Raw genomic sequence first — 12,570 nt, 5'->3', positions numbered from 1 at the left:
ACACAAAAGGACATGGCTGTGAACAAACAGAGGACATTTGTGTTAAGGGCCTCAACTGATTCCATGATAAACTATCCTAAGGTTTCACATACACAACTGTGTGTTGGGGGGAAGGCTGCCTGTGTGGAGGTCAGAAGATAGGACTATTGGTCTTAACCCTTCTCAGGAGTGTGTACACAACCAAACAAGAGTGTAGGAACACAACTGTCAGGATTGAAAGAGCACTACCAACTTCACACACACACACACACACACACACACACACACACACACTGCATGAATTATTCATCTTAACATGGAGCCAAGACCATCTGACTGGGAGGATCCATAGACATGAAATCCACCAGACTGAGAAAGTCTTTCCAAACTTTAAATTGGTCCACCCACCTCTGTTCTCTCTTCTAGAGATTCTCCCTGGCAAAGGCCGACAACCCAAGGCCATTCAACAGCAAGAAAACTGGTCTTTTAAATTCCCTGAAATGGCCCTTGAAATTCTGGCAGTCATCAGGCCCTGCATGAGTATATAATAGCTCGGTTGTGAACACTGAAATCTGTTGGTTGTAATCTGCTTTCCTTGGAAGCTTGCTCAAGTCCTGGAGTTTGCTGCATATTACCTATAACTGTACATTGTAGTCTAACAATATCCAGAGGGCAACTGGTTTCCCATCCCTGGTTTAGACTGATTCAGATGTACCAATAAATCATTGTTTCATGTCATGACAACACAATGTATTTTAGGTTTGTGTGCTCCTCCTCCTCCTCCTCACCTTACATACATGTGCAGAAGATTTAATGCTGTTCATCACAGTTTGTAACAACCTGAAGTTTCTGTTGCATCCAAACAAGGAAACTGTGGTTTGTACAAACTCATTTAACCAAGTAAAGGATTAAACCAGGATCAAAGTGTTTTCTTTGCTGGTTTGTTAACTTGCTGTGTTTTGTATAGAACACAGACTTCTATTTTCAGATCGCTAATGCCTTTTTCTGATGAACTTTGATGAAATGCTTTACATTTTCTCCACCTCTATGTGAAGGAAGGAGGAAGGGGGTATATGTGAGCCTGAGGTTCATGCCTTTAGCAACAACAAGCAATTTTTTTGTTATGTATGAACTGAAACTTAGTTTGGTGCCCCACAGGTTCTTAGCATGGTTGGAAGGATGAGCTCAGAAGGGAATGGTAACCACCCTACCCTTGAACAGCAGACATACGAATCACCAGCGACTCTCTTAAATTGCAAAAAATGGCTCACCATGTGGCAAGGCACTTTTCAAGAAGCATAAGATCAAAGCCTGGTTGTCTGTCGCTAGGAGGCCTTTTTGCCTCCCGTATACTTACAATTCATGTCTTAATTTTAAAAATGCCACTTCACAGTTCTATTTAAACAAATCCATTCTTTGGTTTACATGAAAACTACTCTCTGTACATATCCATTCAAAGCTGGTCCTATTATTAGGCAGAGTCAGGCAGCCACCTTGGGCTGCAGATGCTGGGGAATGGGGAGCAGCTAGTAGTGAGGTAGACAGAGTTGTCTATGCCACACATATACTAAACTAACCCGTTATCCTCGGGTACTGTACTATCATCAGCACTGAAGAAAGGTTCAATTGCCACTTCATTCAGCTTCTGCACATGGAAGTGTACATGGAAGTGGACCCCATCTAACTCAACAAAATGTCTTGGAGAGGCCCTTGGCACATCCAGGTGCTAGACAATCTTAGTCTTCAGCTCATTATGGCTACTGGCTGGTTCTTGCTAGATTGCTTGCTAAGGAGCAGAACCACTCACTGCATTATGTTGAGCCCACACCATTCCTCTATAAAATACAGCAAGGGGTGTGCCAGTGTCGGATCAACAGTCTAAGCTTTGAGTGCTTAGATTACCTGAGTGCCTTGGATTAACTATGTCTATTGCCTGCTGCACCATAGACCAGAGATTTGCATAGGTATCACACCAATCTCAATATTAAAGCCTTTGGAAAGAATCATTCTCTGAGTTCTTGTTCTTCTTAAGCTGGGGGTCAGGATAGACAGCTGCTTGTAAACAAGATGTGGTCCTCCTAAGGAGACAGATGCAGGAACTTCCTATGTGGACATGCGGAACAAACTCTCTTGCCGCTAGAAATATGTCTGCAGGAATCATTGCTGCTAGTGAGGAGAGGACCCAGAAAGCCAAGATCTGATTGCACCTTGCATTAGCAGCCATTGCAAAAACTATATTGGAGTAGTGGACAATCACCTTCACATCTATTTGGGAAGAAATAGTTTGGCATTTTGGCTCCTGATACAAACTGGGCTGAGAAGAACAAGAAACATCATATTATATTTTTATTCTTAAACTTCCTACGTTTTTAGAAAGACCCATGCCATGTTGAGAACATGGTGTGTCACTGAACTAAATATCTGATTTAAGAGTCACTTGGTTGCAAGATGCCCAACCAGTGTCTTACAACACGATTAAGAACACAAATTATTATTTATTTTTGCTTTGTATTGCCAAAGCAGAGGGAAACCGAATGCGCCCCAATATAAACTACTGTGCTGCTTCAGATGAATTTGTGTTGAAGAAATGGGCACTGTGACTTACTCTGCCATGTTAAACACACACAATCTGTCACAACTGTAGCTTATCTCTCAGCTGCTGTCTCTCCTTGCTCATCAATCTCTTAAGAGTCCCACTATCCACACAGACAACCATGTGAAATAGATAACACTTAACAGAGCACAGGTGGGGATGAGTAGTTAATAGCAATATTCCCAGCCAAATAAGTTGGACTAGATCAAAATCAAATTTTATGTCACCATCTGAATCAGGTATTATTACCCCTTCACCTTGAGAATGTTCCTTTAACTCTACATCCTGTTTTTCATCCACTAGCCAAACTACAGCCAGTTTGTGCAATCGCAGCTCGGATGCCAGAAATGAGCAGAAGAGTAGAATGCCATTTGAAAGAGCAATTCAAAACCACTCTGGTTTTTTCCTGCTGTCTTTCTCTCTGATACAAATGCCCAAATGGAATTACTTTAAAGCAGTCTGCATCCCATAACGCTATGGAACCACACAAATAGCACAAGTAACCTTTCCCCATACCGCTTTGAAAGATGTCAGTGTTTAGTATATTGACCCAAGGAACCAAGTGAGTTTTTAGTTCTGATCCTACGTTAAAGGTAAGCCTAAGGGCAATTCTGCGCTGTCTAGGAATGACACAAACCTTTCCTGCACAGCCATTCACACCACCAGATACCCACTCTTGCACTGTTTCTATCCACATCCAGCAGGGGTAGACTTTGTGCTTTAAAATTTCAGTGATGCTCTGTGTAATGCCAAAATTTGGCTGTCTCCAGGCTCGCTCATCTTCCATTGTTCATCATTGTTGCAGCACCCCCTGTGGCGCCCTCTTGGCTCAATGCCCAATGCAGGCAAACTGATCACACTCCTCAAAATCCACCTTTGACATCCAACTGCAAAATCCCAGCTCAGTTTCCATTCCAATGCAATTCTATGGAGGGAATCCACACCCAAGGATTGCTCCACTTCGAAATCACACACCTATCAAAGGAGTGCATCTAATGCTTTTTGTGTGTGTAAGGGATCACATGTACAAACAAAAGATCATGCACACACACACAAAATACCCAAAGGAGTCTGCTAACTTCAGTAAAGGAACAATCCCAGGAAAAACAAACTATCTATTCTAGGTCTGTTTCTAGCAAGTTCTTTGTTTAAAGAAAGGCAAAGTTAGTGAAAAACTAAAAAGCACATCCAGAATAAGTGTGGTGAATATTACTATTTTCTCCTTTTGTCTTTTTCTTTAAGTTAGGCACAGTGAAATTCAATGACCAGGAATGGGAGAGAGGAAAGATCTCATTTCAGATTATCAGTGGAGTTACTGCAGCTTTTTTTGTTGCTTGCTTCCTCACCGCTGATCCAAGTCCTCTTACATTCATGCTAGACAAATACATCTGGTTGTCAAAAAATGTGTTTGCATCGTGATGACTCTATAGAGTATGTGACAAAAAGCAGAGATATCCGAGTCTCCCAAAGCCCTCCACAGGATTACTAACACTATAGATTGCACACACATGGCTTTCCCCTTCCCACCCATCCAGGCCGCATCTTGACAGTTAGTAGGTGCTTGCAAACAGAGCACCAGAAGAAGGAGGTGAGGCGATAATGCAGGGTAGGAGGTGGGTATAACAAGCATTAAAACTTGGGAGAAAGAGCGGCAACATTCTGGAGACTGCTGTAGAGTCATGGAATGCTTAAGGCGCTAGTCCTCACTGAACGTGCAACGGTGGGTGAAACTTACACACAGATGTCTTCTGGTTTGTGTCCTTACTCGGCATCAATTTCACTCCCCGGGACTTCATCTCCATTTGTTTTTTGACTAGAGAGGAAATGAAAGGGAAGAGAAATCAGCAAAAGATGGACTGCAGCCTGCCAATAAAAGAGACTTTTCTACAGGCTGGTCCATTTGCAATGGATGCAAATCAGACATTGGGGTGGGGGGAGAAATGCTAAGGAATTAGTGGAAGAATAATTCAATCTCCCAAAGGAATTTCACCCACAATGTTTACAGCCTTCTTCAGTTCCTCGCCCCTGAGGATTACACTATATGCACCTGATAAAATGGACTTTATCTTTTAAAGCTTATAATAAAATGTCTCTGCCTTTAAGGTAACACAAGACTGCTATCCTTGCAGACTTTTCCATGTAAATTGCTCTAAGTTCAGGTGGAATAATTTTCTCCAGAAGCTCCAGATCACAACAGGATGAATGACCCACATTAGTAGAATTACCCCCTATTTCCTTCTTTGCCACTCAGTTCCTGAGCCTCACCTGTCTCTCACCCTCTCAAAGATTCCCTTGAAACAGCAGGCAATAGGATCTTCATTGGACTGTACATATTTAGTGCATGCCTTGCCAGTATCTCCAAAAAATACTAGGAAGGAGTTTCTCCCAGAGTAACAAAAAGGCATCAAGTAAACTATTAGGGTTAATGCACCACTGAAGAATATGCAGGGTATTCAAATATAAAGAGATGCAACCAATGTTAGGTCCCATCTGCACTATGTTTAAAGACCTATGATTTCACAGTCATGGTTTCCCCCAAAGAATTGTAAGAACTGTAGTTTATTAAGGGTACTCAAAGTAGTTAGAAGACCCTGACCAATTGTTAAGGAACTCTGGGAACTGAGAATTCCATCCACTTTCTCTTGCTGGGAGGAAAGCAGATGGATGTGGTGTTTTGAGTACACAAATAGAGGGATGGGAAAGAGTTAAGATACACCTTCCACCCACAGCTATAGCCTTACAAATATAAAGGAAAGGGTAAGGGAAATAGTAAGGTTTAATTTAGCTCTCTCTGTCCTTTGCAAGCATCTTCTGTCATCTGTCTAAGCATAAACCTGTCTCTAAAAAGTAACACAAGAAATTGGTTCCAAACCCCCTAGTGACTCTTCCATATGAGCAATGGCTTCTTAGAAATTTATCTTTTAAAGCACTCAACATGCAAACACTCAGACTATTATGTCTAAGGTTTTTTTTGGGTTTTTAAACCAAGCTTACTGGATTAGAAGCCCCTGACATTTTCCTTAATCAGAGAGGAAATTATAACATTAATCTTTACTTGACTATTTTTGCAAAAAAGAAAAAAAAAAGGTATGATTCAGGCAGGTGTATTTTTAATAAGCAAAGCAGCAATCATGACTTTGATTTCCCTTTTCTTTTCTTTTCTTTTTAAAAAATCAGCATCAGGGCAATTGAAAATTATGACTAAACAGCTTCAGGTATTAAATCTGAAAGATGATTCATAAAGATCACAACCTGAGTTTCTTAACCGCAGAACACAGTGTTGGGAGGGGAGGAGAACCCAGTCTGAATTAACACATATGACGCCTTATTCTGAAAGCACCATGCGTCTCACACACACCATGGCAGAGGTTTGAGAACGGTGCTGGTGCTCTGGATTCTGACCACCCACAAAACCTGCAGGTCACTTTGACAAGTGAACAGGGGCACCCACCTGCCAATCACCTGACTTCATCACAGGTGAAGTGCTTTCCTTTGCCTGAGTAATTTGAAATCTGCAGTCCCCGCCAACCTTGATTTCAGTAGGAGGCTGCATATTTAACACAATTGCAGGTATAGAGCAAGATGGGTGTAATTTGGGAAAAATGGTCTCCTGAATGAAATTAAGACCCTGGAAGGCCAAAGGAGTCCTGTGAACCAGAAAATCTACACTGCTGAGTTATAGACACAATCCACCTTCCCCAAAAAGTTCTGATGTGAAGAACATGGGAAGCTGTTTCATGTGATTTGTCAATCAAGCCCAGTGTTGTCTGTTTTGACTCACAGCCACCCTTCAGTGTCTCTGGCAAAGGATTTACATCATCTGCCAGCTGATACTTTTAACTGGAGATGCCAGGAGTTGAACTTTGGACCATCTGCATGCAAAGAGGCAGCTCTGTCACTGAGCTATGGGCACATTGCCATGACTTGTATGCAGGCCGTGCAAGAATCACCAGCCTTGCCCTATTTGTGGACAGCAGTTCCCATTGCTAGCCATGGCAGTGTGGAAAAGAATATTTCAATACAATATTTGTAGCTCTGTGTTAAGCTATAATTTTGTCTCCTGTTTCAAAATCATTGCAAGGAGTTGATCAGCAGGTGGGGACAGAAATGGATAAACCCAAGGAATGCTGCAGGATCTGCTCTGGAATGTAGCCCACTGAGGTGGTTATGAGCAAGCAAAGGCCCACTAGGTGCTTGAGGGATTCCAATATTGGTGAATATCAATAAGAGCTGACTTAATCCTCCCCTCCCAGACTAATTTATGGATTAGATTTGGCTACCTGCCAGCTTGCACGTTTCCTGAATATTCTGACAAAATTCTCAGCTCAAAAAATCAGCAAAAACTAAAAAAAAGCACTATGTTTAGATATCTGCATTTTGATTAAAAGTCTATTAAAATAGGGTGAAAAAATGAACAAGAGAAACTGAAAGCTGCAGCAAATAATGCATACTCCAATTCTCAAGTTGGTTTTAGGAATTCCCACTGTTCATTGGTCATTCAGGAGGAGGAGGGGACTGGGCAGAATAAATCAGGAGACTGCCAATACCTTGGTACTGAGCACTGAAACCCTTCTGCCTGTGGTTGCCGTCTGACATAAAGTGCATGCGAAGCCAGTTTTTGCTGCTGATTACAGGGGCAGGAAGGTTTGTTCCTGTAAACCTGCAAAAAAGGAAGACAAAACAAAGACAGCAAAGGTCAAAATTGTGTGGATTATTACTATATATATATTTTTAAGTATTCTTTGAAAATGTAGAGGAAGTTCCTGTTGTAACAGTGTCTTTCAAATACCAACCACACCCATAGTCAGTGGATTTGTGTGGCTATTTCCTTGCCTTCAGATGGTCTCTCTCCCCCCCAATGAAGGCAAGGAAGTTGAAATGAATACATCATAGAGGGTCACCAGGAGCTGAATCTCTGTAACAAGTGAATATGCTACCCTTCCACAGCTTCTCAAACCATTTCAGAGAATTTTAAGGGAGAGGGACAAAATATACTATGGCAGTAGAATGATTCAGCATTGCTCAAGAATTCCTAAAACAAAAGTTCTGCCATCTTGATTCAATATAGCTGACAACACCTTCAGAGCTATTCTGATCAGTACTCTTTGGAATGATTTTGTCTGCCATCCTGATTCAAAATGGCATCCAGTGGCATTGAAACATGGATGAAAAACAGCTCCTTCCATCTTGGGAACCTTCTCAAGAGGGGTCCAAATGCAGAGATAACAGACAGACAAAGCACATTCCAAAACATATAGAATTCAGTAAAAGGAAAAAATACCCCACCGACCTTCCTCCTCACACCTCATCATTTATACATACCTGGTTTTAACTAATATATGTATCATGTTGTGATGTATTAAATTGTTTCTATGACATTTTATTATCAGGAGCTGTCCTTGACTCCTTTGGGGAGGAAGGTTGCATTGCAAATTTGAAATCATCATGATATCAACATGCAGGGAACAGTTCCATCTACTGGTCAGGAGTCCATACATTTTTTAAATAAATAAATAAATAAATAAATAAATAAATAAATAAATAAAGTTGTTTATATGTTTAGCAGAGGCAGAGCCTGAATCCAGTTCTGAATGCAGGAAAATACTGCTCAATGGTATCACTGCTCTTAGAGGCAGATACTTTGAGCAATTATGGTTCCTCTTGACTAAGACCACATTCACACCATATATTCATATCAAAGAACTCTGGGAGTTGTAGTTCGTTAAGGGTGCTGATAGTTGTTAGGAGACCCCCTATTCCCCTCACAGAGCTGCAATTCCCAGAGTTCCCTGTGCAAAGGCATTCACCATTAAATCATGGACCCCAAAATTCTTTGTGGGAAGCAATCTCTTCTCAAGGTGGCATTGTAGTGCTCAAACTATATGGTGTGAATGTGGCTGAAGTCAACAAGAAAAATAAACAAAAACATATTGAGATAGGCCATGAAAAAACACACAGAGACATTATCCATGGCTCACTTTGGGAGCACTAAAATGGCACTGGTATTTCCATACAGTATTAAGCATCCTATTGATGATCCAATTAAACAAGAAACCACACAACTCTCTACTCACTTATTCAATACTATATTTTCACTTTTTTAACAAAAGGAGAGAAAAAAGAATTGCAATGAATATTTTTTCTTGGAGGGGGATAGGGAATTAATAATAATGAGGGAACTCTTGGCCAAGCCATCAAGGATTCTGTCGGAAACAAATGTTTACCTAATAGTCACAAGCACCCTTGAAAATTGGGGTATATGAGAGCAAAATTAATGGCCTTAACCAGAACAGTGCAAACAACATTAATGCGATAAGAGCTATTACAGAATCCAATTACTTTTAACCAAAGTCCATTTCAGACATTTTATTAGAGACAGTGTCACATTAGTTATATGCTATTGGCATTCTAAGACCAATTCCGTGTTTCAAGAACAGCGTAAAAAAGAAGGCAATGACAAGAAACCCCACATATTCTGCCCTTGAAGAGACTGTGGTTTTCGGCTCTCATTGCAAGAACAAATCACCAAATCAATATGCAACGAAGTACAATCACCAGAATAATCTACTGAGGATGCGTCTGAGATAATAGAGCAATTCAGCAGTTAACCCTCTGCATGAAGAAGTAACATATGGATGGGAAGGTGTACCATGCATCCTGGCACTGCCCCTACCCCACCCACCTCACCCTACCCAGGTGTTTAGAGGTTCAGAAGCTTGCATAGGTGACCCGGAGCTCTAATAATTCAGGTTTCCTAACTTAGTGGGTGAGTCTACGCCAGTCCAGCTAACTCCCCCTCCATACCTTTGCTGAATGTGTGGTCAGATGGGTGGTACCAGCTGTGTAGGTTTAACTTTGGGGCGAGGATCCCTTATTCTCCCACCCTTCATGTGGCTAATGCAGCCTTCCTCAACCTTGGGTTCCCATATGTTGTTGGACTACCACTCCCATCACCCCTGACTGCTGCCCTGCTGCCTATGGATGATGGGAGTTGTTGTTCTGCAACATCTGCAGATCCAAGCTTGAGAAAGGCTGAGCTAATGTGTGGATAGAGCTAATGCCAGATGTGAAGAACCTCAGGCCCAGGGGACAAATGCAGTCCTCTAAGCTACTCTAACTGGTGCTTAGGACTCTCCCACAACACACACCCTTTCTCCAGGCCCTGCCTCTCAACGGTCTTGCTCTGCACCTTCCTTGAGTGTTTTTGCCAAGCTGGAATGTTTCCTTGGATTCTGACAATGCCTCTTAATTGACTGGATGGAGGATACAGTGGTAGGTGTGCATATAGATGAACCTATTGTTCAAAGGCAAAATGTGCATTCCTTGCTCTGACCCTGCCCAACAATGGCATGAAGAAGGATACCTAGAGGGGAATGAACCCCTGGGCTGTAAAAGATCCCCCATCTCTGGGCTAATGAAATAACATAAGTGGAGTACTGAGAAGTGGCAGCTGCACTCTCCTGCCACTTTGCATGCCACATGAACAGCCTTTCAACCCCCTCTCCTCACCAGTGAGTGGTAGGTGAAAGATTGGGGTGGGGTGGGGAGGTCCTCAGTAATTCCTTGCATGTTGCAAACTTTCCCTAGTATGCAGGAACCAGCAACAGAGCAAGCCGATCGGGTGCCTGGGGAGGCATGTGTGCCCTGTGCCTGGGGGTGGAGCCAGATGCTTGTGGGGGCTGGGCCAGCCAGGGCAGGATGCTGCACGGGGCCTCTGCCTGCCTCCTCCCACTCAGCCACCCTACAGCTGAGGAGGAGGTGGCAGGCAGACTGTTTGGGGCAGTGTGGAGCCTGCAGGTGCCCAAGCCACCATGTCACTCCCAGGAAAGACATGTGGCTCGGGCATGCTGCAGGCCCAGCAGTGACTGCCGCCTGGCATTTTGTCACCCCCCTTGGTGGTGACACCTGGTGCAGACCGACCCCACCACACCCCCTTTCCTCTACCCCTGGCGGGAACACACTGCCACCTTTTGCCTGGGTCTGTTTTGGTATCCATGGTCTGCCCTTTCCTCACATTTAAAACTCATAAACCATAGTTTGCATTTAAAACTCATAAACCCACCTGCATATGTAAATTGAAATTAGTTTAGTGGGAAGTGCAAATGGCTGATTTTACTCTCCTCTCCTCATGAATGGTGAATGGGAAGAGGAACCCAAAGTACAGCTCATTCATGAAAATAAAATCTACCATGGTGTTGATTATCTGAGCTAGGCAGGTATTGGTTGAGATGGACTAATGGTCTGATTCTGCTGAAGGCAGCTTCATATGTTCAAACAGGGTAATGCCACCTTTCTGTCACAATGCAAGACTTCACTAATCCTCCCTTAAGAATGACACAAAGAGCCTTTAAATCATTACGTCCCCAGACCCAAAATAAATCTAGAACTATTCTGTGTGGGTGGGGCTTCTGGCTTGGGTTGGGGTGGTATAAAACTGGTAAAAGAAACAATTTGCCTTTTAATTAGACTAATTGCTTAGAAGGCAATCTCTGGCAGATGATGCATCTGTGCTGATCTCAGAACCCAATGCAAAGCCCCAGGGGGATAAATTAATACGTGATGCAAAGGAATGTTTGTGGCAGTGGCTGTCTGCTATTGATCTGTGCTGAAAACTATGCACGTCGGGAATTGATGCCTGAAAACTTTGTTGTCTGACTAGAAATTGCATAACTTCTCACGTCTTGATCTAGTTGCTCATTTTGCTTTAATGCCTCTTTAGTGTGTGTGTGTGTGTGTGTGTGTGTGTGTGTGTGTGTGTTTTGTTGCATGTACCCACACCTATCTGAAATTTGTGTTCTGGTTTATTCCCCATAGGTTTGTGTCCACTTGGTGGGGAACCCCTGAGGAATTTCAAGGGAAGTTAGAGTAGTTAGATAAGGGAAGGGAAATTTCTTGGGAATTCACACATCCTTATGCAAGCCTCCCAAGGCAGCTGAAGTCCTACCAGAAGCTTCTCCTTCCTGAATAGTTTGCTCAGCAGCTGATTGAACAGCCACCCTTTCATTCAAGTATGTTCAACCCAGTTGTGATTCTACAGATTCCAGGTTAGAGAGGCTGGGTGCAGCATAGAGCCCTAATGGCCATCTCAGCCACAGCTAAGAAAGAATCAATTGCTGCATGGAGAAAGAGGCAATGGAGGACACGACTTGAATACAATGAGCAAGAAGATCACTATGAGATACATATCTTAAATGAGTCCATTGATTGATAACTGTTAATTTTTACAACAGAAGACTGTGATCTCCATAGGGCTAAAAAGAATGGTGATGAAGCTTTAATGCCTAACATAATGGGCTATTTAATTATAGGTAAAGACACACAGAACTCAAGTAGCTGCTTAGCTCAAGGGCGTACTTTAGGGGAGAAAAGTCTCTCTTGCTGCTTAACATGATACAAGTTTCCAGTACAACAGGAGGCAAGTGCTCCCACCCTCAGGAAGGAACTGGGCACTGTAAAACACATGGAGAAACCACCACTCCATGGCCCTTTGCCCTCGCTTCCTCACAATGTGACCTGTATATTTTTTAAAAGATGGGTTTATCGAGTTTCCAGAAATAACAATATACTGACAAAACAAGCTTAAAGTAACAAATAAAAATGGATGTGTGGAGCACATATTGCAAATGGAAGTAAGAGTCGCCTGTTTTTAGGTAGCATTGTCTCATAGGGGCATACGTTATCTGGGTCTTATGCAGTTCATTAATGTTATTATAAAGCATAAAAATGGAAGCCATATAACCATCCTGTGATGGGTTAAATGCTCTGCTAATGTGCCCTATTAATACTATAAATGGTGACATGTCATCAGTCTGTGCATCTCCCAATCACTGTCAATCAAAGATAACAAGGAAGCTTGACACCTAATATGATGACATCCTATCACCCCACATAACCCTGCCAAGCTCCGGGCAGACTGAAAAGATCTGGGTCTACTTTGCAAGACAAAGTATTATTATATACCAGGTGTGCCAACTTGAATGAAATATTGCGGGGGCCCA

General features: G+C 42.5%; 1 protein-coding gene across 3 annotated transcripts in view; it reads right to left on the bottom strand.

Annotated features, from left to right (window-relative positions):
* The window catches only part of CSMD2 (CUB and Sushi multiple domains 2), a 480,348-nt gene that overhangs the window by 222,027 nt on the left and 245,751 nt on the right, over window positions 1-12,570 (bottom strand). For all 3 annotated transcript variants that reach the window (XM_053398926.1, XM_053398927.1, XM_053398928.1), the window contains exons 6-7: window positions 7,120-7,232; window positions 4,308-4,385 (exon numbers count right to left, since the gene is read on the bottom strand). In XM_053398926.1, the coding sequence (XP_053254901.1) occupies window positions 4,308-4,385; window positions 7,120-7,232 (191 nt within the window). The remainder of the gene's footprint in view (window positions 1-4,307; window positions 4,386-7,119; window positions 7,233-12,570) is intronic.

This window comes from Podarcis raffonei, chromosome 8 (genome assembly GCF_027172205.1).
Source record: "Podarcis raffonei isolate rPodRaf1 chromosome 8, rPodRaf1.pri, whole genome shotgun sequence".
Taxonomy (NCBI): Eukaryota; Metazoa; Chordata; class Lepidosauria; order Squamata; family Lacertidae; genus Podarcis; species Podarcis raffonei.
The sequence above is the reverse complement of the archived record's forward strand: the minus strand, read 5'-3'. Positions and strand labels throughout refer to the sequence as shown.